At 38.6% G+C, this 26,901-nt stretch overlaps 1 protein-coding gene across 2 annotated transcripts in view; it reads right to left on the bottom strand.

Annotated features, from left to right (window-relative positions):
• rabgap1l (RAB GTPase activating protein 1-like) overlaps window positions 1-26,901 on the bottom strand; it is a 351,445-nt gene that overhangs the window by 122,711 nt on the left and 201,833 nt on the right. For both annotated transcript variants that reach the window (XM_088926643.1, XM_088926644.1), the window contains exon 16: window positions 14,101-14,226. In XM_088926643.1, coding sequence (XP_088782769.1) covers window positions 14,101-14,226 — 126 coding nt within the window. The remainder of the gene's footprint in view (window positions 1-14,100; window positions 14,227-26,901) is intronic.

Genomic DNA, 26,901 nt, shown 5'->3' with positions numbered 1-26,901 from the left:
TGTCAGTGGTCTGATGTCTTAAGTGTTCAGCGTGAGGTCGGGTGTTCAAATCCAGCTGTCGCCATGAGTTTTCTTTTAACAAATAAACATTTCTTTGAAAAACTAAAATAGCAAATATTATGTACACTACTGTATATTGACATTTTTTATATTTCTAAATATCACAACACGTTCGAAGCTAAGTCATTTATTAATAACAACGAATAATTTAAAACTGCTACTGATATTATTACTGACTAAATATTATCGACACTATATTGAATTTGTTTATTTTTCTAAATATCACAAAACATTTAGTTAAGTGATTACCATTTTCCATGAACACTTGCACTCATTATCGCAGTAAAAGAAACTCATACTTTTCAAAATCGAATTATTTAAGCAATAAGGCACGAGAGACTGTGCTACTGTATATTGTGGATATAGTCATAGTTAAAAGGTGTTGTTAGGCCCGACACAATGCAGAGGTCCGGCATCCCTTTTAACTGTGACTATATCCACAATATATCACAGGCCTCGAGTGCCTTATTGCTTTTATAAAACGGTCCCCAAATATGCGATTGCTGTATAGAATGAATTTTAATTTTAAACATTTAACACGAAAATTAAGCTGTTTACGTTCCTCCGCCTGGAAATATAGTCCCTCGTTGCTACGCAACACAGAAACACAGCCACAAGTAACTAACTAACAAGGACAGGGCATTAGCTAGCCAATATGATAAAGAAATAAATGACTTGTTTTTTATTTATTTCTTTACCACATTTATTTGAACATTGCAATCAATCGTACAAGTACTGAGGATCTAAATATCTAAATATATGTATCTATATAGCAGGTAGTATTACTGTATTCCACTTTCTTTGTAAACACGGAAAAACAGATTCACAATGCTAAGCTGTGTCACTCTTCTGTGTAAAAAAACGGTTTGAACACCATGGCTGCTGTTTTTAATAAGCTGCTGAGTAAAGAATAGGAATGTTCCTGCTGTCAGCAGTATTGTGTATATAGTTTTATGTACAGGCTGCAAAAACTTTCACAAGTAGAGGTCTTTAAAATTAGGTTGTTTTTTTAATTCTTAAAAAATAAAGCTAAAACAAGATATAATGATGTGTTCCTGCTTAGACATTGCACGACTTTAAAAGTTATAAAAACAGGTTTCGATAGTTAATAACCACTTTTTATGCGCGAAAAAACGGGTGATTTTTCTTCCTTCTGATCAGCTTAGAATCTCTGTGTACGCTGTAAGGTTTTTACTTCTTAATTAAACGTTTAAAATACACATTTCGAATAGAAAAAATCATATTCTGTTGTCTTCCTGGTATGTAGAACAGATCAGCAGGTCTTTTTTTCCTCAATCACAGGTTCTGAAAACAGCGTGCAGCCCACTGCGCTGCATCAGAGGTGGAGGCGGCACCGAGAGAGGGAGGAAGCATGGAGCTCAGTATTGCACATTGGCCGTAAAGCACCAATTGCGTTTGCATTCATAACTTAGTGTTTAAAGTTAAACAACGTAGATCATTTTCTTTGACTCCTAAGTCCCTTGATTATCATTAAGCACAGGTTTCTCAACACTAAGACTACTTTTTGATACCATTATTAGACAAAGGAGGAACTTATTGTACTTTCCAATGACATTACAGGTGGAAAGATTAATTGTCTTCAATTTTGTTATACATTTTAGAAAAGTTTCATCTATACATACACCACAAAACTATTCTCGATTGTATTTCTGAATTCTATGTTACACTTAGTTAATTGTTTTAAATACATCTAATTAAGAAAGCATAAACTATTAGTAACCAATAATATTAAATTTAGCACTGTAATAAATTATGCTAATAATAAATTCTATTCTACTCTGAGAATGTAGGGGGGAGGAAAAATGCCTGTGGTCTTTTCACTGATAAACTTGTGTTAACAAAAACTACAGTATGCTTAAGAGTTGTTAAACCGGTTTTTATTTTTTCAGCCTGCTAGAGCACCACAATTCACACTCAACCACATCACAGATCACAGATCAGTCCCAGTGTGTGAGATATTGCTGTTTGATCTGTGCTTGATCTTTGATCTGAGCTTTAATAGAGAGCTTATCTCTATTAATATATTAATATCGAGTGGTATTAAATGCAACTTTTTTGTATAGATGACACTTTTCTAAAACGGATTTAAAAATAAAAACGATTACAATTGGCATGCCTGTAGCTTTTTCACGAAACCTCCTAGAGTTACAAAAACACTTGCTGTGTGTACAAAGTACATGTGGCTGTTTTCACAGCCTTCACTATGTCATTTTTAAGCCATTTTTTTACCACGCTCGAATATTCTTCTGTCCATATCTTTGGAAGGGAAACACAGAAAGCCTTCAAACCAAATGCATTTTAATGACCACAACATGTGAAAATCTTCACAGCCTCCACAAAAAACTATCAGTGAGCTAATTCTCTTTTTTTAAACCTCCATTTTTCATCAATGCGTAATTAAGTACTAACTGGAACCCGGGGGGTCCCCTGTGTATACAAGTTCACAATGCAAGAAATACTACTCAATATGGCTTCATGTGAAAAACCCGTATATCACCATAGGAAGCGGAACAGCGCAGCCTGAAACGGCCGAAACGTTGTGTTGTCTTTCTTCTCTTTTCAGATTACTTGTTCCTTTGCAGCCTACACATGCTGTACGCGGCTACCCACCTGTATTAAACCTATTTCACTCAGTAGTTAAAAACTAAGTGTAAAGTGTTATGAGGAAAAAAGGTCTCTGCGGGAGCTCATCTGCAATAGAATGCAACCGGTTTGACATGTACAGTAAAATGTGACATCTCTGGAGCATCGAGTATATATCCAACAGTGTGAGCTCATTTGGAAGGCTATTAAGGTTGATTGAGTTACTGTTAACAGTCCGGGTGTGGCGAGTTACTACTGTCCCCTGACTGTCTTGGCAGAAAGGAACCTGTCTTTCATTGGAAGACGATGAACCTATTGTACTCGTACATGAGAATATAATATAAATACACCAAGGGATTGGGCTGAGTTCACATTACAAAAAAATCCGCGAGCCTGCACTACAGCGGCCATAGTATGGGGACAAAGACTTTTTACAGGAAGAGACACAGTGCTTCAGCTCCCTGTGTGCGTTAAACAAGAGAGTTTGGCGTTACTTTTTGTCAATGAAAAAGTGTGTGTGTGTCTCTGTACTCAGCTGTACTGAGAAATAAAGCCCCGTTTTTTATTCAACGAGTGCCTGAGTCATTGTGTCCGTCCTATATAATAATGCCACGATATTATAAACGCCCCTTAGGCTGGGCAATCGAATTTTTATTTAAAAAAAATGAGATGTAATGTGTTCCTGCTTAACTTAGAAATTGCATGACTTTAAAGGCGATAAAAACAGGTTTCAATAGTTAATAACCACTTTTTGTGCACGAAAAATGGGTGAGTTTTCTTCCTCGTCATCAGAACTTTCTCAGAAAAATGTCTTACCCGCTGCAATTCGGGCACAGACGGGTTAAAAAGAAAGTCAGACAGGCAGGGGAAAGGGTGAGTTGTGAAACTGTTACTTGTCCTGGATAAAGCTGTTAGAAAATAGGTGCATTTACACCTGTGAAAAGCGTTCCAATTTTAATACGATACGGAAGACATTATTCATAAAAAATGATCTTGTGCGGTCTGTAAACTGAAAATGTATGAAGGAGACACGTTGAGTATCGCCTCTTTTTACACTTGGAAGAACATTCCAATGTTAATGCGACACTGAAGATATTATTAATAACCTTTAAAATCTGAAGGTAGATATAAAAGGATCCACACGGTTCAGGTTCCTGCTAGCTATTCAGAGGGAAAGACGGTGATGTCACCGTGCAGGCGAGCAGACACACCCTCTAATGTCAGGCGTATGCGTTACATATATTTAGATCTTTGAATTAATATCATTATTGATTTCTTTAGCCTCACAACATTGTCCAATAATACTCTTCTTGTGTCTAATTTTTAGTTAAGCAGGATTTGAGCTACAGACCATAAAAACAAACAGGATTCACCTTTTTCACATATTGATGATAATGATATCAGGAGCAGTTTGAAACTATTCATTGTTATTAATAAATGACTTAGATTCGAACATGTTGTGATATTTAGAAATATAAACAAGTCAATCGAGTGTCCATAATATTGCTATTTTGCTATAGCTATTTTCGTTTTTCAAAGAAATGTTTATTTGTTAAAAGAAACTGGATTTGAACACCTGACCTCAACCTTATAAATCAGTCACTTAAGCCATCACGCCACTGACACAGTCACATAACAAGCAGTGAAACAGCCATACGTATATACTACTGTTTGTGTTACAGTACATAAATATAATTATATTATTAATTTCTTTAGATACGCGATTCCATATTATATTCCCTATTAATCAAATTCTAAAAGTATGGTTTTGTTTACTCCGATATCGAGCGTATTCGCAGAAAAGCTTAAAACCATCACTTTTCTCACAAAGTACTGTATATAAATGTACAGTAACATGGTCAGAAGGAGCACTGAGATTAGAGATTAGAGAGCACGAAATAACCACATGTAAGACTTTGATGCTTAAAATGTTTAGGGAGAAACGGAATACTGGTGTGTATTTTTTCTTTAAAATACCAATACCAGCAATATACAGTTTGCATAATATGTTTATGTTCCTAAATTAATATCGTTTATGACCATCAGACGAGTTATGCTCCTCTTCTTTTTATGCTCAGCTACTAAAATTTCCATTAAGCTGTAAAATTCCATATAAATATTCAATACTAAGCGGATTAAAACATGCACAGTAAAGAGATAAAATGATTTAATCTTTTTACTAATGACCAATGCACCACAAGTGCCCCTGTCAGTCATTTTGGCCAGCTAATCACGTACCGCGGTACAAAGCAATGACTTGTGGGTAATTGCGTGCGGTACGGGTTTGTACCGTGCATTTTGAATGACTGCATCTGTAACTATAATACAGTAGTCAGACAGGCCCCCAATGAAATTACCCCGTTAAAGACTAAGGTAGTCGAAACCACTAGACATTCTCCATGGAATAATGATCACACACAATCCCTTAAACAGGAGTGCCACAAACTAGGAGCCCAAATGGTTTCCAAGTATTCAAGCCAACATGGACTGATAGCCTGCAACAATATAAGAAAGCCCTATATAGAGCTCGTTCAGCTTACTACACTGAACTTATAGAAAGTAATAAAAATAACCCTCGCTACCTATTTAAGACAATAGCTAATCTTACAAATAAGACCGATTCTATAGTACCATCTAACTTTAGTAGTGACAATTTCATTAACTTCTTTAACAATAAAATTAACACTATCAGATTTCAAACACAATCAAATAAGCCGCAGTGAAGTCTGGTACAGAAAAAAATATGCGCACCTCTGTTGTGTTTTTTAATTACTTAATGAACACAAACTCAAGAAATTAATTATTAAGACAAAATCAACCACCTATCTGCTAGATCCCATCCCCACTCAAAGATTCCCTTGAAGTTCTGGCAGGACCTATAATTAGTATGATGAACATGTCTCTTTCATCCACAAGTTCTTAACAACTACATGCCCATCTCAAATGTCCCATTTCTATCTAAAATTCTTGAGAGAATAGTTGTGGCCCAACTTCAGTCATATCTGGAATCAAATAATATACTTGAGAAATTCCAGTCTGGTTTCCGCCCAGGCCACAGCACTGAAACTGCATTAACAAGAGTAGTAAATTATATTATGTTAGCTACTGATGCATGGAATGCAACAGTGCTTGTGTTTCTAGATCTTAGTGCTGACTTTGAGCCGGTTGACCACTCTGTTTTGTTACACATGCTTGAGTTTGAGGTTGGCTTATGTGGAACCGTCCTTAAGTGGTTTACTTCATATTTAACTAATCATTTCATTATGTTCAAATATCTAATTATTGTACTGCTTCGTCAATGTCACCAGTTCAATTTGGGGTACCACAGGGATTAGTGCTGAGACCAAAATTGTTCTCTCTCTAGACGCTGCCGCTAGGTAGGATAATATAAAAACATAATATTAACTTTCATTCATATGCTGATGACACTCAAATATACATTTAGTTTACACCTAATTTGCCTCAAAGACTCATCACGTAACCTAGGCATCAAATTAGACACAAGGCTCTCATTTAACTCTCATGTTAAAGCAGTATCAAAAACATGCTTCCTACAGCTAAGAAATATTGCAAAACTAAGGCACTTAAGACACAGAGAAATTAACACACGCTCTTGTATACATCAGGTTAGACTACTGCAATGCCCTACTTTCAGGGAGCACCCAGCACTCTTTCAACACCTTACAGCGAATTTAGAATGCAGCAGCTAGAATTGTTACTTGGAGCAGAAAGTACAACCATATAACCCCCATACTTAGCTCTCTTCATTGGCTTCCTATCAGGTACAAGGCGGACTTCAAAATCCTTCTACTTACTTACAAGGCTCTCAGAGGTCACGTACCTGTCTATCTAATGGAACTTATTAATGTATACCAGTGGTTCTAAAACTATGATACCATAAGTGGTACACCATATGACCCTGGAACTTTGTTGTGTGCACTGAAAAATTGGGACAGGTTTTCATATGTTCTATTTTAATTAAATTAGTTTGTGTCGAATACGCAGCCTACGTACAACGATACAGCGCGCGCTAATACTTGAGTGGACACAAGACCTACTATGTAATTCTATACCATTCTATAGGAATGCGTGCTATGAACGTATATGACCAATTGTATTTAAAAAAAGTTATCTCCAGCAAATAAGGAGGTAGGAGAATGTACGTGATTTTGGAACAATGCCAATGTTGTAAACACAGGAAAGCATAGAAATGCATACCATGAATGCTGGCAATCTTGTGAGCAAAGGGAAGTGTGATAGATAACAGAAAAATAGTTAAGAATTGTTCTAGGTTAATTTGAGAAAAATACATCGAGAGTCTCTGTTTTTTGCTCCCATGCGCATGAAATAAAAACTTCTTTTAACTTCTGAGACAGACTTCTGAAACGGAAACGGGGACAAGCTTGCAGATTGCTAAAGCAGGTAAGAACTGTGTTTACCGTTGGCAAAAGAGCTGACACGTATTATGTGTGGAGAAAAAGCTGCTAAACAGCTTGACCTGCTTCCCCCTCCAAAAGACGCAGTCACTCGTAGAATTATTGATATGGCGGATGATATCAGAAGTACACAATAGAACGCATTAAGATGAGCAGATGCTTTTCACTGTAATTAGATGAGTCTAGATGTTGTTGATTTGGCCAATTTGCTCGTTTACGTTAGATACGAGTTTGAGGGTACGTCCCATGAGGACTTTCTGTTCTGTAAGCCACTACCAACAGGAACTATTGGAGAGCACATATTTCAGCTTCTGAATGAATTTATCGAAGAGAATGGCATCGACTGGATAAAATGGGTCGGAGTTTGTACAGATGGTGCTAGAGCAATGACAAACCGACACAGCGGTGTAGTTGCACGAATTAGAGGTTGCTCCAGATATGAAGTGGACGCGCTGCAGCATCCACCATGAGGCCTTTGCCGTCAAGAAAATGCCTGATGATTTAAAATCTGTTAGACTCTGTTGTGAATTGTATCAAGGCTCGACCAATGAATTCACATCTGCTTTGCTCGACTAAACATATTTATATTGTTTATTTTTAATTGTTGTTGTTCCTGTTGTCATTCTGTAAAGCGCTTTGAGAAGCCACCTTTAAAGGTGCTATATCAAATATAGTTTATTATTATAATATTTATTATATGTGTATGTAAGTATGTGCACGCGTGCTCATGTTGGTCATTGAGATTTTCTGGGGTTCCTATGAGAAGATGACTTGTAGGTGGTTCATGGATGCTTTGGTTTGATCGTACTTGGTCCAAAAATTTTGAGAACCACTGATGTATACCATTCAGGTCGCCCGCATAGATCACAGAATGCAGGTCTTCTTCATATTCCATGCATTAATAAAAAAACAGTTGGCAGTAAAGCTTTAGCTACAGGGCCCTTAGCTTATGAAACAGTCTCCCACCCCATATTCAGGATGCCGAGTCAATCTCAGTATTCAAATCCAGACTGAAGACCTATTACTTCAGCCTAGCCTACTCACACCTTACGTTATAGCCTGCTGAAACCATGGCTGCTGGTGCTGCTGTACATGCTATTGTGTGTCTCTATGTTGACCCACCAGGGAGATACATCTGTTCTGACCAAACTATCCTATTCGCCTCCCCAGATGTCCAGATGGTGCCCGGGCTGGGTACCATCTGAGTTGGATGCTGCATCACTGCCATGGATCCAAGAGGGACACTGTGGATATAGCTATCGTTTAGGAGGATTTTGCTGGTCTACAGAGATCTGCATGGAGTACTGACATACAGAAGACATGATGGATGAATGAATACCCCCATTCATTTATTTTTTTTTAATTATTTAACGTTAGCATGCTCAAAGGGGTTGGGAAGCCAGTTGAGATTGGACCCCTAGAGTTTTGTTTTCTCCTTACTAAGGAGTTTTTGGTTCCTCTCTTCCATTGTCTTCTGGTCATTTCTGTTCTGTATTCACAAAATGTATGGTCACTTGCATTGTTAAGCACCTTGGGGCAACCTTGTTGTGAAAGGTGCTATATAAAAAATTGAATTGAATTTAATTGAATATTTTGTTCTGTCGCCGTCTTCCCGAGTGTGCCAATAGCGATCAACTTTTCGTTTTGCTGGACACATAAGTACGTGAGTATGAAATTGACTGGAACAAGTGTGTGCGAATCTGCTCAGATGGTGCATGAGCTATGACTGGCAAACACAGTGGGCTAGTCATGAAAGTACAGGCCGTTGCTCTGTTCGCTTTGTGGGCGCATTGTATGATTCATAGACAAGCCATCAAGGCTAAGAAAATGCCCCCCGAACTCAAACAAGTAATGGATGAAGCTTTTCATACTGAAAATTCCATCAAGGTGAGTGCAACAAGTATACGACTTTTAAAGATTATTCCAAAAATGAAGCATAGAATGAGAGAGGAGAGGCAGCCTTTTGCTACTACGCACCCAAACTGTGGAATAGTATTTCTTAAAATATAAGAGAGGCTGGCTCTGTGGATATTTTTAAACGGGTACTCAAAACTTATTTTCTTACTCTTGCTTTTACTTGATTTTTTAAAATATAATTTCAGTGCTATTTGTATTGTTTGTGCATGGTTCTTTTAATGTGTTATTTTTGCTTATTTTAAGTTGATTAAAGTTTTTTTTTACTTTTTAATTTTTTGTAACAAGCACTTTGAGTTGCAAAAAATTGTATGAAAGGTGCTATATACATAAAATTATTATTATTATTATTATTAAGTGAGTAGGCTTACAATTAATACAATGTGATGATTTTCAAATCTGTGTGTGTGGAGGGGGGTTCGAAATATTTTTAACTCCAAAAAAGGGTCACACTCAAAAAGGTTAAGAATCCCTGCTCTAGTCTGTATTAAGGTAAGCTTTGTAGAAAACTACTACCCAACACATGACCAGGTGCCATGAAACCAGGATCAGTAATGTTTAGGATGCAGAGTCAGGACAAAGTGACACGCAGCTCGACCAAATAACCTTGCTCCAAACTTCAGATTGGGGGTCTTATCACAGGAATATGCACCACACATCTTGGGCATCCTCTGGCTTTAATTAGTCCATGTATTATCCATTATTGGTAAGAACTATCAGGTGCCATTTAAATATGGCTTTGGGATATTTAGACAAATTTTGTTGTGAGCTATTACCATGTGGCATAAGACAATGAACTGATACCAAGATATCTTCACTGTGGCTGATCAATATTAATCAAGTTCAGCACAACTTGTGAAGAATCACACTGTGAGTTATATTCAATTTCTAAGGATAATTTAATTTCAGCTGGATTTCCTTTAATACCTACAACAATATGGCACTTAAATACTTGAGGAGAATGTAAGAGCTCTGCAAATTAATGGGAATCAGTCTCCACATAAAGAGTTTTTCACTTACCAGAAGATTTTAACATCTAAAAGCTTGAGAGTCTTCAGTATGTACAGACAGAATGATGAATACAGAAATACAAGACAAACAGCATGGATGTTGCACTAGCTCAATGTTTTAATGTTCAGAATAAAGAAGCATTCAAAATATGAATGTGTTTGGAAGATTTCTACAACTCTAGGCTTAAGCAACAAAGTTTATGCAGCATTTAAAAAAATGCTGTGGAGCCATCCTGAGCAAATTTTAGTGAGGGACTCTGATTCAAAGTTTTATGAGGAATTATTGATATGATTTTTTCCAAAAATCTTTCCACCTAAATCCTTTAAGCAAACATTGCAAACTATCTTTGTTCTTCCTACCACTTAAACCATGAAAGGTACATTTATGAGAGACCCACCAACAAGCAGGTGTATCACTGATACAGTTTTTGTATTTTTATCTGATGACGTGCACCAATATTTATGCTTAGTCTTATCCTTGAAGGCAAAGCTGTTGAGCGAGCTAGTGTTCGCCATTGTAGCCAGCCATGAACCTGTCTTTCTATGCTGGTTACCATAAAAACATGTTCCAAGAGAAAATCTGCATCGGCTGTGAGCAATTGACATCTATATCTGCATTAGGTGGTGCAGAGTATTTTAGGACAGCAGCACACATTCAGAGGAAAGCTGAGCAGCAATGCATGTACACAGAGACTGGGCTGAGAGGGAAACGCATACATTGAGAAATGACAGAACAAGTTGATCACTCAGGCAGTGTGGTGCTGCAACTACTGTAGATAGGGACACAGAGAAGCAGCAGAGCTGTGCATGGAGGCAGTGATGGTAGTGTAGCAGGCGGGGAATGTTGGTCAGGTCTGTGGTCAAACAAACAGGGTCGAAGCCGCTGGTGAGCCAGAATGCCAGAATGTCTTTGGAAAATGGGAGAAAACTAGAGCATGCAGGAAAAACAAGGATAAATGTGAAGATATGCCCCAGGCCAGAGTGTAAATTGAGACCGTCCACATAAATTTTCCATTTATAATTTATGCATTTCACATTGAATGCTATTAATCCTAAAACTGCCTTGAGCCACTATTCGGTCATTATGGCAGAGAAGTCTTACATTCTGATGTTCTTATATTAATAATAAAAGGAGATGGGATATTCAGTTGAATACTCACTTTTTCATTATTTAATGTGTAAGATTTAATATTGCTTAGTGTTAACTATTTTGGCAGAACACACCATTATCATATGGAGTTGACTAAATAAGATGACACCAAGTCATTCTTCACCTTGGAGTCCAATTCTTCACCGTGGAGCTTCGTAGTTCATACTGTATTTCACAACCTCTTTCCAGCGTCACAAATCTTTCCTCCTATTTCCTCAACACAGCTCTCTCCATCTGATTTCTCCCTCTCTATGATACTCCCTCAATATTTGTGTTTCTGGTTCCTGTCTTCTTTAAGGTAGATAGACATTTTGGGCAAATAAGTGGTGGACTAGTGTATGCAGTCTCTTTTCAATGCCATAATGCATAATGTCTTAGAGATGTGGAAATCTAGAACAAAGCAACCTAGCCATGTTGTTGAAGCCAATAATCCGGTTTCTTTCATGAAATGGTTAGATGAGATGCTTGGAACAATTAGCTACTAACATGCAAATAGGGTCGATAGGCCGGATTACCTCCTCTTATTTGTAGTTATTTATTTAGTTCTCATAAAACTATAAGATCTCAGATATCTGTTCCTTACTGCAACATGCAAAATTACAGACGTATACTTAAATAGATTTAGAAAAAAGTGGAGATGTACAGGGCTTCTTAATTTTTTCAGAGCTCTTCTCTTCCTCTTTAAACTCTCTTTTGCGACACTTACAGCATAACTGGATTTTGCTCTGGATTGTGGCTGACAGATGTGCTGCAGTAACCAAGCACACCTTGAAATCATTAGATTGCTTGTGTTCCAACAGAATAAGGTTTCAGGTTGTTCCAGATTGAGAAACATGAGATTATTTCTAAAGATCAGCATGCAGTGCTTTTAACTACAATTGAACTCTCCACAAGGCTTTCTTGCATGATAGTCCTTATGAAACATTATACAAAGGACATCTCTTTTTCTCAGTACTTCCCTGTATTCTTGGTGCTTTTTACAAGCTGACACATCTTATATCATCTTATATTTTGTTACAGCTATAGGTGACAAGAATCTAGATACAATGCGTAACACCTGGACAGTGTTATCATTTCTATCTTCAAAACAAAGGGGTGTTTGGCTGAAGATGTAGGGGGTGCAGATTCAGTGATCAAAGCAATCATAAATTTTCCCTTAGTTTATCTTAGTTAACTACGTTCTGGATAAATGATTAAGTGATATTTAACAATTTAGAAAGACACCATGTAAGAGTATGGTGAAGTAGAGTCAAGGGAGATAACAGGTCGGAGACAACAGAGAAGACCACAGAAATGTATCGGAGGCAAGAGCTCCTTGTTCCTGATCAACCAGGAAGACCTGATTGGAGCTAAGTATTTGAACTTGTTAAGAAAGCTTCCTATCCTGTGCTTTTTAGGAAACTCTGACTTCCTGTTTAAAGAATCCCTTGGTTAACAATGGTCTCTCCCTGTTAGTGAGTGCATTTTTAGAATAGAAAGATAGTTTCCCATTCATTCGGTGGCATCCAGGTTTGCAGAGAGAGAGAGTGATGTAACTGCAGGTTATATTCTGTTTAGTTTAGAAGGCAGTTTATGTCTTATTTTCAGCCTATGTAGGCATTATGTAAGAGTTGGACTACTTGGTAACAGTCTGAGGTTTTCTGGGTGTTTAAGACTTAGGCCTCTGGGGTGCTTTATTTGTAAATTTGTACTTAGGGTAACTTAACTTAGGGTATTTTTATGTTGTGTTATTTAATGTGTGTATTGCCATTTTTAATAAAAATTAGTTTACACACTTGTTGTCAGGATCGTCATCCCTCCTCTAGAGGGCTGCTCTGACCTTTTTGTGTTTTGTTTCATTATCACGTACACCTGTCTCTGGATTCACCGTATTATTTATACCCAGTGCTCCGGAAGCTCGGGGCTCTGCATTGGAAGACGGACACCCAGAGGCCCGCCTAGCATCAAGTCGCCCTACATCAGCGGCTTGAAGGCATAGGCTTCCGAACAGCGTCCTGACCAGCTGAGTCTGGGGCTCGGAGCGCCTGGCCTCGTCAGTCTGTTTTTAACTTCCTGGTTCCATGTTCCTGTTTTTAATCGTTCTGTCTTGGATGGATTCCCTGGTTTTGGGATTTTGGTCTGCGCCTCCGGATATTCTACATTGGACTATTTTTTGGACTTGTTTGCTTGCATTCCCCCCTTGCACCTGGATTCACTGTCGGCACCGCCCCCTGTTCGCCATCCCTTTCATTCCTGACTGAGTTTTCCACGTAGCCCTTTTCCAGTCACTTCTGGATTATACCATCTGCACAGGGTCCTAAACTACACAGCGTGACACTTGTTTTATGTTGTGTACCCAAATTATTAGTCTTTTCATAAAGTTGTGCCAGAGGACAAAGAATTCCCATGCGTCTAACCAAACCAACTGCTCAGGTATATTCTTTGCAAAATCTTTACAAGTTGGGAGTTATAATTATTAGTTTTACTTACTGATTTATCCACTTACTCATTCTCTGAATTTCTCTAGTTTAGCAACCCCCCATTTGTAGCAATATTCATGTCCAGTAAATTTACTCCACAATAATGTCAGTTTCAATGAAAAGACAACTAAAAGTATATCTAGTTTCTTTTTCAGTTCATCAATCTGAAAGCACCAGAGAGCACAACGAATTTTAAGTTAAAACCACGAGTTGTTATGCTTTAAGAGATACGTTTTTTTGACAGTGGTGTTAAAGCTAATAATCTAAAATGAAAATTAATTACATCCATTAGCAAAAGTCCTTTAAGATCACTGGAAAGGTTATTGGGCCAATGATGGTACAGCTCACCCTCTCTCATTATGCAATATTTGATTGTTCAAAGATAGTGTTGTTCTTTATGTTCTTCATTTCCTTAAAACAAAAATAAGACTTTGTGAATTAAACTGACAGGGGGGTATGCTGCTCACCTGCATAAGTCTTTCCAGCTGGTAGAATTTGCAGTGCAGATCCTCAAAGTTGTTCTTGTACAACAGCCTCAGGCCATACTCATACATGATCTTCACCAACACGCAGAATGCCTGCTCCTCCGGCATCTGGGACAAGAAAAGACATCACTGTTAGTGATAGAAAGTACTTAAGCTGAATCACAAGGCATTGTAAAAAGGGTTCATAATCGCAAAACAGGCATTTTTTCCACACTTTAACAGTTTGTAACACGAAGATAAGATTCCATGACCCACAGTTTATGATGTATTCATGATGTAATTAGAGAACCTTTATAGCTGCACTTCAGAGTTGACCCCTTTCCTCTCTCCTGCAAGCATCATCATCAGATCTATTATATAGTTAAAATATTTCTCTTAAACTCAGAAATATTTCTCCAACTTTCCATACCATTATCAACACAGAAGATCCTATGAGAAGAAGACTTAGACCATCATGTTTCAGATGAGGCTGGAAAGTAAGTCACACGGTCCCATCAATTCCCCATCTGTTCATGCTACACTGTCACGGATGTCGGAAAGGCATCCTGTGGAACGGCCAGGAAAGCAATAAAGACCCTATGCGTAGCGTCGAAACGGGGGTTAGCCCAGGCTCAGGCGGTCAGATGATGTCGGGTAGAAACCTACGCCTTTAGGCTAGGCGGGTCTCAAGACATCCGAACCCTCAATGCTGAGCGAGGAGGAAAGGGTGACCCGGAAATATATAGCCCCAAACAAAGACAAACCGGAAAGACACGCAAAGCACAGGGAAACTTGGAACAGGACAGAGTAGGAGCGCCCTCTAGCTGTAGAGGGCGTGACAGTACGCCCCCCTTCACGGGCAGCTCCTGACACCCAAAAAACAAATGAGCTGCACTGTACTGGGGGGAGGAAAAACCTAATTTAACTGAAAGGAAATGTCCAGGAGTCCATGGCTGAGAGCTGCCCCCTCCTTCAAGGTAAAAACCTTTATTGGGTAGAGGAAGGGGGGCAGGGTGGGGCTCAGGGGACCGAGACAAAAAACACGTACAAATACAAAGGCACATACAACAAAAAAAAACCTGGGAGACCAGGGCAACAAACTACACACAATAGAAAGGAACCAAAAGTCCAGGGAAACCGGGGTCAGGGAGACCAGTGAACACAGAAACCAGGAAGTGAGAGACCAAAACACCAAGAGAAAAAAACAAAGAAACAACATAAAACCCAGGAACAAAAAAAAGAAAAACACCGCACACAGGGCAAAAAATAAGTTCAACATTCTGTCATGGATGCAGGGAGTGACATCCCGTGGAAAGCCAGGTATTTGTACGCTTTCATGCGCTTAACTACGCAAGTAACCATAAATTGTGTGAATACAGAACAGAAGACCAGAAGACAATGGAGGAGAGGAACCAAAAATGCCTTAGTAAGGAGAAAAAAACCTCTAGGGGTCCATTGTCAACTGGCTGCACAATCCCTTTGGGCATGCTAACATTATACAATAAAAAAAGGAAATAAATGAATGGGTGTTTTAATCCATCCATCCATCATATATGTCAGTACTACATGCAGCTCTCTGTAGACCAGCAAAATCCTCTTAAACGATAGCTATATCCACGATGCCTCTCTTGGATCCAAGGTGGAGATGTAGCACCCAACTCAGGTGGTGCCCAGCCCGGGCACCATCCGGACATGTGGGGAGGAGAATAGGATAGTTTAGTCAGAACAGATGTATCTACCTGGTGGGCCAACATAGAGACACACAATGGCATGTACCACAGCACCAGCAGCCATGGTTGCAGCAGGCTATAACGTAAGGTGTGAGTAGGCTAGGCTGAAGTAATAGGTCTTCAGTCTGGATTTGAATAATGAGATTGACTTGGCATCCCGAATGGGAGACTGTTTCATAAGCTAGGGGCCCTGTAACTAAAGGCTTTACCACCAACTAAATGTTTTATTAATGCGTGAAATATGAAGAAGACCTGCATTCTGTGATCTAAGCAGGCGACTTCGATGGTAAGCATTAATAAGCTCTATTAGACAGACAGGTGCCAGACCTCTGAGAGCTAACCTGCTGTATACAAGAGAATGTATTAATTTCTCTGTGTCTGGAGTGGAGAGAAACTGCCCTACTTTTGCAATATTTCTTAACTGTAGGAAACATGTTTTAGATACTGTTTTAACATGAGTTAAATGAGAGCCTTGTCTCTAATATGATGCTTAGGTTACGTGCTGAGTCTTTGAAGCAGATTTTTAGATCCTCTGAGTTAAGTGCTGAAGTTATAGTAGTCCTATCAGTATTGTTGCCTCCAAACAACAGAACCCCAGTTTTATCAGAGTTAAGTAACAAAAAGTTTTCACACAACAACATTTACAAAAAAATGTATATCCATTTATGTGCAGAAGGATCACCTGACAATATATATTACATTATTTTCAGGCATGTTTTTTTCATGGCATTAGCACTTTATGCACACAACTCCTTTCATGCTCTCTCACAAGTACAACATTCCCTGGAGTAGAGGAAGATGAGTAATGAGTGAATTAGGGGCTACATTGAAGCTAAGAAAATGTCTGCTAGGGAGCTTGAAAACAGAAGCCACAGCCAGGCTTTAGCACATGGTGCCAGGGTCACTATGGATAGTTAGTGGCTAGACAGCATTTTCTACAAATTCAGTGTTAGTATCATTTTTTCCATGAAGGATATGGGAATCAATATTCATGTTAATTTTAATATTTTACTAAAGAGTTCCGTGGAGAGGAGCATGAATGAGTTTCCAGCAATTTTTGTAGTTCCCTGCCATCGGGTGGGGCCCAGTTTGGGGCGAGGTGGTGGCTCTTTGGGTAAGGATCTGCGCCTGTGGCTGGAAGGTTGCCGGTTTGTTATCCCGAGGCCGGTAGAGAAGTCCTAATCCGCTGGGCCCCTGAGCAAGGCCCATAGCCCCAACTGCTCCAGGAGCACCATATAAATGACTGACTCTGCTCTTTGACCCCAAGTTTCTCTCCTTGTCTGTTTGTCTCATGGAGAGCAAGTTGGGGTATGCGAAAAGACAAATTCCTAATACATGAAATTGTATTTGGCCAATAAAGTGATCTTCTCTTAAGATTAATGTTAATATCAATATCAAAATTAATGGATTTTAAGTTTAATTAAAAAGCTATTCGAGAAGTGCTTTCATGGAGTGTTTAGTGCAAATTTGCTAAAGGCACCCTCCATGAAGGCAGGTCATAGTGTATAAAATATCTGGGTATCTGGAGGTGGTGCAAATCCATAGTGCATATGCTGTACAACATCAGACCTGTTTTACTTTAAAATTCAATCTTTGTAGACTTTACTTTGTTTTTAAAAATCACGTCACTTTTTTGAGTCTCATATAATTACACGACTCTTAAATCATGGTGGTTCCTATCCATTTAAGTTGATAAAGTGAATAAGGTAATATTTTTATTTTATTCTGAGCTATTAAACTCAGCTAAAATACAATGTAATGAAAATTAAAACACTCTGGAGAATGGAGACTAAAGAACTATTGAGAATCTATCCACGGAGGCAAAGAGGCTTTAGTAAGAAGAAACTTTATTTTATATAGCATTTAAAGGTGGCTTTCTAAAAGCATTTTACAGAATGACAACAACAAAAAATACACAAGATATGTGCAATGAAAATCCACAATGAGAGGAGACAGTAGATTGGGGTAATGAATAAAGTAGGAGCAAATGTGTAAAACAGAATTAGTTAAGTAAAGGCTCTTCTAAAGAATAAGGTTTTGAGTTTAGATTTGAAATAGTTTAGGCAAGGTGATATCCTGATATCCTTAGGGATAGAGTTCCAGAACTTTGGGGGATAAAAAGAGAAGGTCCTGTCACCCCATAGAGATAGGAGATCAGAATAAGAAGAGCAAAGGCTGCCAGATGAGGAGTAGAATGATAGTAGCTCAGACAGGTACTGAGGTGCCAAGCCAAGCAGAGCCTTATACTGTAGGTGAGCATGAGGATTTTGAAGTCGACATGAAACCTGATAGGAAGTCAATACAAGGACTCCAGGATAGGAGTAATGTGATCACTTGCACTAGAACTGGTCAGGATTCTGGCTGCCAAATTTTGGACATTGTGGAGCTTGTTTAATGTGGATCTAGAAGCCCCAGCAAGTAGAGCATTAGAGTAATCAATTTGGGAGAAGACAAATATGTTGATCGACTTTTCAGCAACAGTTAGCGATAACGTACGACATAGTTTGGCAATATTTCTGAGGTGAAAGAATGATGTTTTGACAATATTTTGCACATGTGGGTCAAATGTCAAGCCTGAATAAAATATCACCCCCACGTTTTTCAATTGAGACTGAAGCTCAAGTACAGTACAATCCACAGATAGGGTTATAGCATTGGCCTTGCAAAGTTGATGGTTTCAGTCTTGACACAGTTTAGATGAAGGAAATTTTGAGTCATCCATGTGTTTATGTCAGAGAAGCAGTTAGAGAGAGTAGAGACAGCCACATCAGTGTCATTATTTTGTTATGGATGTAGATGTGACTATCAATAGCATAGAAGTGATAGTTGAGGAACATAAAAGCTAACCAAATGGAAGCATGTATATGCTGAAAACTAGAAAGCCCAGTATCACGCCCTGTGGAACAACGGACTTAACAAGTCCAATTTCAGACCTAAGTCCGCCCACAGAGACAGTGACAACAGTCAGTGAGGTAAGACTTGAACCATTAAGAGCAGTTGAGAAAGCCATTGTTAATAGTGTCAAAAGCAGCAATGAGATCAAGAAGAATGAGAACAGAAATAGAACCAGAATCAGAAGCTATTAGAAGATTGTTAGTGACTTTGACCAGGACAGATTCTGTGCTGTGAAGTTGTCGGAAGCCAGATTGCGGGGGTTTGAAAAGGTAATTTGCAATGAGGTGGTTATTGAACTGAATTGTGACAGCATGTTCTAGAATTTTTGCAAGAAAGGTAAGTTGGAAATGGGTCGAAAATTGTTTAGATTGTCCAGAGCCTTGTTTGGCTTTTTGGCAGGGGGTAATGGCAGCAGTTTTGAGGATTAATTTATTATACTGAGGACAATGGGGCAGAGAGTAGTGAAACAGGATTGAAATAAAGTGGTGGGAATGGGATCTAATAGGCAGATGGTGGATTTCATAAGTGAAACCAGTTTACTGATGGATGCAGCCTCAAGAAGAGAGAAATTAGAAATTAGAGAGAAGGGAACCAGTAAAGTTGGGCAAGCAGGAAGGAGGTATGAAAGTGACATACATTGTGGAGAGAATGTCATGCTGGATGTTGCTGATTTTGCAGCTAAAGAAATCTAAAAATATGTTGCAAAGTTGCGATGAGGCAGGTGATGTGATGGGGCAGTTTGGCTTTAGCAGTCTGTTGATGGTGGAGAAAAGGTGTCTAGAACTGTTATTTTATTTTTAAAAATGTGAGAGAAGTAGCTGGATCTTGCAGACTCTATGGTATCCTTACATTCAGACAAGTATTTTTTCCAAGCCTGATAATTTAGGCCAGAAAGAAGCCATCTACATTCAAGTTTCCGGGAAACTGCCTTCATTGAACACAGATGGTCAGTGTACCAGGGGGAAGAGCGAGAAAAAGAGATGGTTCGACTTTTTCGAAGAGTGAATACTGTACAGTCAAGGGAAGCTAAGAGTGCGCTATTAAGCAAATGTATTTTGTCCTCTAGAGCAGTGGTTCTCAAAGTTCTATGGTCCGCGGACCACTTACACCAAGTCACAGATGCGGTGGCCCACTTCTTACTTTTCACCCTGTAAAAATCATCACCTATTAATGTACTAAAAATAACTAATATTGAATATTAGTATTAGTATAATAATATTTTTACGAACAAAGCTGCATATTTTGCAAATGTTTTTATTCCTTTAAATGTTAATGTGAAGAATTGAACTGCCTTGTTGAGCAATCAGAAAAATTATATCTGGATCCAAGCTGGTCAAGTCTCATGTCTGGACGAAGACATCACATCAAGCACACTGTCTGCTTCCTTGCACATCACATTGATCAATCTGTTGGAATTAGAATTACAGCACTTCTGGTATGGTTCACAAATTACCTCACTCGCATTTTCACTTCTATTCTGCATCTTATTCGCACTTGCACTGTCACTATCATCGCTATATCTGTTTTTCAGAGTCCCAGATTTGAGCCAGTGCTCCATAATAACCCTTCTTCTTTGATTGCTTCTTTAAATTACACTTTGAACTTTTAAACTCAAAGTAAGATATTCAAAAGTAAGAACAAAACAGTACGAACAATAATAAGTGCAACAGTCGAACCACAGTCGCATATAAAAAACATAAATAGCGTAACCAATCATGACAACTAGTGATGCGCGAGTTGACTCGGGTTCAAAAAAAGATTTTAGATCGGGTTGGGCGGATGCGGGTTGATATATGACCAAAAGCAAAATATTGCAGAAAACCGATCATTTGTATCTTAAAGTGATTTTAAGGTTTAAAACTGACATTTTACCATATTTAAGCCCCATTTGTATCACAAGGCAAAGCGGAAACAAATGTAAGCAAACAGACAACAGTGTAATACAAACAAAAAAAACATAATGGCTACCTCGTTAGAGCAGATCAGGACACAACTGCAGAATAGTGAAATAAAAATAAAGAGAGAGGGACAAAAGAGCCAGGTGGGAGAAGTTTGGCGAGCTAGTTAGCACAACTGAAGAAAAAAAGCACAGGTTATGTTATCTGCATCGATTGTGAAACACTTGACAAAAATGACAGTCACAAGACTAGGCTACCGTAGTCTGTTTAAAACAAGGTATCTGGATATGCTGTTTCAATAAATGTTAATCAAATGAATGTTCGAATATTGTTCGGTGTAATTTCTAATGGAGTGGATTTGGACTGGCTTCGGGTCAGTTCTTTTATCATTTTAAATCGGGTGCAGGTAAAAAAAAAGCCGACCTGTGCATCACTAACGACAATAGACTGCTGCATGGTGGCAAGGACGTCGCCGCCAAACTGACTGTCTTGTTTTGTGTGCGACATCATTTCAATTGTAGTGCATAAAACTAAAACACTGAAGCGATAGGCGCTGATGGGGAGAAAGAAGAGGTGCGGTGGTGCACCATAACTCAAGCTTCATTAAAACACAAAGGCAACAGAAGGGTACAGCCAAGGAGAATGAATGGAAATTTTGCCCTTTCTGCAGACTCTCAAGCCGACTAGGCTGGTGCTGGCCCAATTACTGACACAGACGGTCCCCTTATTGGCTGGTGAAACCCCGATATCTAGAACCAACACACAAGTCCCTCCTCCCACTTTTTACAGCTTGCAGTTCTTAACAGTGCTCCTAGGGGGAGCCCCTTTGTAGTGGATACTAGAATATTTTTTCCTCTGACTTAAAACAGCGTAGACTTGCTTTGAGAAAGATAATTAGGTAAGACCGCGTACCACCTGGCACACACTCCCGAACCATTGGAGACACCTAGTTCAAGGGAAGACAAGTAAGAAACAAAAGTCATTTGCAATGATTAAGGCTGTATCTTTTGTTATGTGTTGGGCTAAGAACAAACTGGGTTAGATCAAAGCATCCCAACAGAACCAGAAAATCTTAAGCTAAATTGGAAGATCATGAGTCAATATGTATATTAAAGTCCCCAAGAATAAGGATCCTCTTAAATCTGTGGGATAAAAATGAAAGTAAATCAGCAAACTCACCTAAAAAGGCTTCATTAGGTTTGGGTGGTCTATAGACAATGGCAATAATGGTAGAGTAGGGAACGGAGACATTTAAAACACGACACTTAAAAGAAGAGAGCAGAGGTAAAGTAACTGGACTTAAACTGTAAAGGAGATTATAAATAACAATAATGCCCCCACTTCTGCCAGAGAGACGAGGGAGGTCAAACAAACCGTACCTTGGAGGGACTAGTTGGTTGAATGTACTAAGTGTTGATATAGTGAGTAGTGAAATACTAAGTAGTGAAAAAACACACACTAAGTAAACTGATAAATTAATCACCCGTATTTTGTAATTCCAATTAAAACAACCAGTGCTCCTGACCAAAGGTACAGCAAACTAGACACAGATAGGGATACAAAGGCTCTAGACCAGTGGTTCTCAAACTATGGTACCACAAGTCGTACACGGAGCACCCCCAGGTAGTACCCCATATGACCCTGGAACTTTGTTGTGTGCACTGAAATCTTGGAACAGGTTTTCAAATTTTCTATTTTAATAAAATTAGTTTGTGTCGAATAGGCAGTCCACGTACTATGATACAGCATGCACTAATACCTGAGTGGACACAAGAGCTATGTAATTCTATATCATTGTATAGGAATGCGTGCTATGGACGTAAGTGACCACTTATTTAAAAAAAAAGTTATCTCCAGCAAATAGGGAGGTAGGAGAATGTGCTTGATTATGGAACAATGCCAATGTTGTAAGCACAGGAAAGCGTGATAGATAACAGAAAAATATTTAAGAACTGCTCTAGGTTAATTTGAGAAAAATACACTAAGTGTCTTTGTGTTTCACTCTCATGCGCATGAAATAAAAACTTCTTTTAACTTCTTAGACGGACTCCTGAAACGGAAACGGGGAAAAATGCAAGCTTGCGGATTGCTAAAGCAGGTTAGCCCCATACTATTTTTGAAGAACTTTGTTTACTGTTGGCAAAAGAGCTGACACGTATTATGTGTGGAGAAAAAGCTGCTAAACAGCTCGACCTGCTGCCCCCTCCGAAAGACACAGTCTCTCATAGAATTATTGATATGGCGGATGATATCAGAAGTACACTGATAGAATGCGTTAAGATGAGCAGATGCTTTTCACTGCAATTAGATGAGTCTGTAGATGTTGTTGATTTGGCCAATTTGCTCGTTTACGTTAGATACGAGTTTGAGGGTACATCCCATGAGGACTTTCTGTTCTGTCCGTTAGAATCTTTAGACTCTGTTGTGAATTTTATCAAGGCTCGACCAATGAATTCACATCTGCTTTGCTCTACTAAACATATTTATATTGTTTATTTTTAATTGTTGTTGTTCCTGTTGTCATTCTGTAAAGTGCTTTGAGAAGCCACCTTTAAAGGTGCTATATCAAATATAGTTTATTATTATAATATTTATTTTATGTGTATATGAGTGTGTGCATGCACGCGTGCTCATGTTGGTCATTGAGATTTTCTGGGGTGCCTATGAGAAGATGACTTGTAGGTGGTACGTGGATGCTTTGGTTTGATCAGGGTGGTACTTGGTCCAAAAAGTTTGAGAACCACTGCTCTAGACTTTTTGTTTAATATTTTGCTTCTTGTAACTGAACTCCTAGACATTTATTTCCATTGTGAACAAAATCTGTTTTAAAATCCTGTCCTCTGGCCAATTTTATATGTGTTAAAGACTATGACTGTTCTGGCAACCATAATTCTGATAATATTTCAAACATTTTTTTAAGGATATCATTCTAGTAAACTGCTCACATAAAATTAATTTTGCAAATAAGTTTTGAGACACGTCTTGAGACACAAGCATAACTGCAGACAGGTCAATCAAATCAGCAGAAGCCATTTTGATACAATGTTATCACAACCGTTTAAGCTTTAATTGGGAATCTGTGCCATTCAGGGCTTGTTAGACAGGGCTTCCAACATTAGGTGTCTGTGCTCCCTTGCATTTCTAAGACTAAGAGCATCAACTTGTCACTGACTTTTTCAGCAGCACTAGTTGATACACTAATAACCCCTCCGCAAGTTTGCGGTACAAACACATACCACACGCAACTACGCACAAACCACCGCGCCGTACCGCGGTACGTGATTGGCTGGCCAAAGTGACCGACAGGGGCACTCGTGGTGCATTGGTCGGTAGTGAAAAGATTTAATCATTTAATCTCTTTACTGTGCACATTTTAATTCGCTTAGTATTGAACATTTATATGGAATTTTACAACTAACTGTATAAACTGTATATAGCTGGTATTAGAAGTTTAAAGAAAAAATACACACCAGTATTCCATTTCTCCCTAAACATTTTAAGCATCAAAGTCTTACATGTGGTTATTTCGGAAAAGTTTTTACGTGCTCCTTCTGACCATATTACTGTACGTTTATATACTTTGTGAAAATTGATCGTTTTAACCTTTTCTGCGAATACGTTTGTTATCGGAGTAAACAAAAGCATACTTTTAGAATTTGATTAATAGGGAATATAATACGGAGTCGCGTATCTAAATAAATAACGATACAATTATATTCAGGTACTGTAGCACAAACAGTAGTATAAAATTTTGCATTGATATGTGTATTGCTGTTTCAGTGCTTGTCACATGACTGCATCGGTGGCATGATAGCTTAAGTGACTGACTTATAAGCATGAGGTCGGTTGTGTAAATCCAGCAATCGCTATCAGTTTTCTTTTAACAAATAAACATTTCTTTGAAAAACTAAAATAGCAAATATTATGGAAACTACAGTATATTGACATTTTTTATATTTCTAAATATTACAACATGTTCGTACTGTATGTACACAGCGGTACCGCAGGGTGTAGGGCGGGAACCCACGTGAGCCAAAAACGTTACATCATTAATACAGTAATATCTTCCATGTCACATTAACAAGTTTAAAAGGAGAAGACACTTTACACTTTAACTCTTCAGTTCACAGAGAAATTTCACCAGAGCTTCACAACATTGTCCAATAATACTCTTTGTGTGTCTAAGTTTTAGTTTAGCAGGATTCAAGCAGGATTTCAGATGAAAGGCAATGACGTCAAGCAAGCCCTAATCAAAGTTTAAACCCGTTCAGAGCCTACATTACATTTTAGCGTTTCATTTTGAGCTGAAGATCCTCACACCTGAAGAAGGCTTCACAGCCGAAATGTTGTGTTTTCTCTCTTCTCTTTTCAGCATGTATTAAACCTATTACTTGTTCCTTTGGAGGTTACGCAGACTGAAGTAGTCTTGTACAGTGATAATAAACATGGGTAATGTCATCCTCATTAAACAATGTGCTTATCGCGCAAATCCTGCTAAAGTGGCCTGGCCCTTTCACTTCAGACTTGATTATGTGCACCTAACCCCTGTTCCCAGTCCACCTTAAAAGCCAGGCGCTGACATTCATCTGGGCTCTGCATCTGATTTCCGTATCGTGCGAGTCCTGGTCCCGTTAAAGTTTTAATCTCTGTTCCCGTTCCTTGTCCGCCGGTTCCGACCCGGTCCATGTTTTTAATTCCTTACAGGTGATTGGATGGATCACCTGGCTATGGACTTATTCTTGTGTTTTTGGATTACCCTCTGGATTACTTTTGGATTGTTTGCCTCGGCCACACCTCCCCCGTGCACCAGCGCACTTTGGACACGCCCCCCTGTTTTCATCCCTGTTCCTGCATGACTTTTCCCTAGTGTATTCCTTCCTCACTATTCTGGATTGTGTCGTCCACATAGGGTCCGGAAAGAACTGTTCGTTACAGAAGAAAGATATAAGATGTGAAGAAGGGGTTAACTGATTCCTTTCTGCAAAAGGACTGGACTGGACACAAGACATTCCAGGCTTAGAAGTATCGCAGGAAAGGGGGATAACTGAAGGATTCCAGATGCCAGCTAGGAACCCCCCCAAAGAAGGAAACCTAAAACCAACCATTAAGAGTGGTCAAAGTCTGGGGACTGTCCGAACACCGTGACCTCTTCCCATTACCATGGAAACGAACTACGTCAGAAGTGGTCGAAAAGTGCTATATAAACTGAAAGTTTTGTACCTGTATTACGAACAATACTTCGGTCTTATTGTTCCTTGCATGCAATAAAACTCAGCTGTTTAAACTTCATCTCGGGATCCAGAACGTATTTGTCTGTTACAACAATAATAATTTAGTAAATAGGAAAACCTGTTAATTGTTTTGCATATTCAGTAGTTGTCCCTTGTGCACAACTGATTTTATAAAAGGAAAAATGTACATGTCACATGATATGTTGGCCATGTTGGCTGTGATGTAGAACACTTACATGCCATCTCCTCGGGTAGCCTGTGTATATGTAATGTAAACTGGAATGAACTTCTGAAGAGTCAGAGCACTTGAAGAATAACACAAGTGTTTTTCACAAGTTAATATGGCTGATTGGTTATGTGGTGTCGTTGGCATTTTATATTTTATTTTTTTCAATTTTCTCCACCAATCACTGTGCCACTTTGAATGAACTTTTAGAACTGTGATCCTTAAAAGAGAGGAGGCTGCATTTAACCCAATACATCAAGATGGCAGCTATAAATCAATCAATACTTTTTAAAATGTGAAAGGTGAATGACAAAAATGGCTGATTATGTTTTCGGGACCTCTTAACAAGAAAATCTGTGTATTCTTTAAAACAATTTTACTAAAAAAGCAGTTGGAGGAGGTGTTACATGGATAATCTTGAACTTTTACACATATGTACTGTAGGTTATAGTTAACTAATGTGTGTCACCTAGAACATTTCTAGTTAATTTATCCTACTGCCACAAGTCATTTAAACAACCGAAAATGAGCTTAAAGAAAAATTAGGCACCAGTTTGACCTATTTCTGCTGTATAACATCAATTACCCAAACTAATGGTGTGCAATACCCTAGGATGATGACCATGTACGGACTTAAAAATAGAGTTTTACTGATTGACATACTTATACCTGTTTCCCAAAGGTACATTCACATTACATTTCAGGCAACATCTGTGCATGAAACTTATCGGATCCTTAACCTGCACAAACAACCATATGGGAGAAATCCAGGGAAATGGGAAAGTGAACTCTCTTCAGAACTGTCTTAACTCCTCCTACATTCT

The sequence above is a fragment of the Atractosteus spatula genome, chromosome 11 (assembly GCF_055471065.1).
Source record: "Atractosteus spatula isolate fAtrSpa1 chromosome 11, fAtrSpa1.hap1, whole genome shotgun sequence".
Taxonomy (NCBI): Eukaryota; Metazoa; Chordata; class Actinopteri; order Semionotiformes; family Lepisosteidae; genus Atractosteus; species Atractosteus spatula.
The sequence above is the reverse complement of the archived record's forward strand: the minus strand, read 5'-3'. Positions and strand labels throughout refer to the sequence as shown.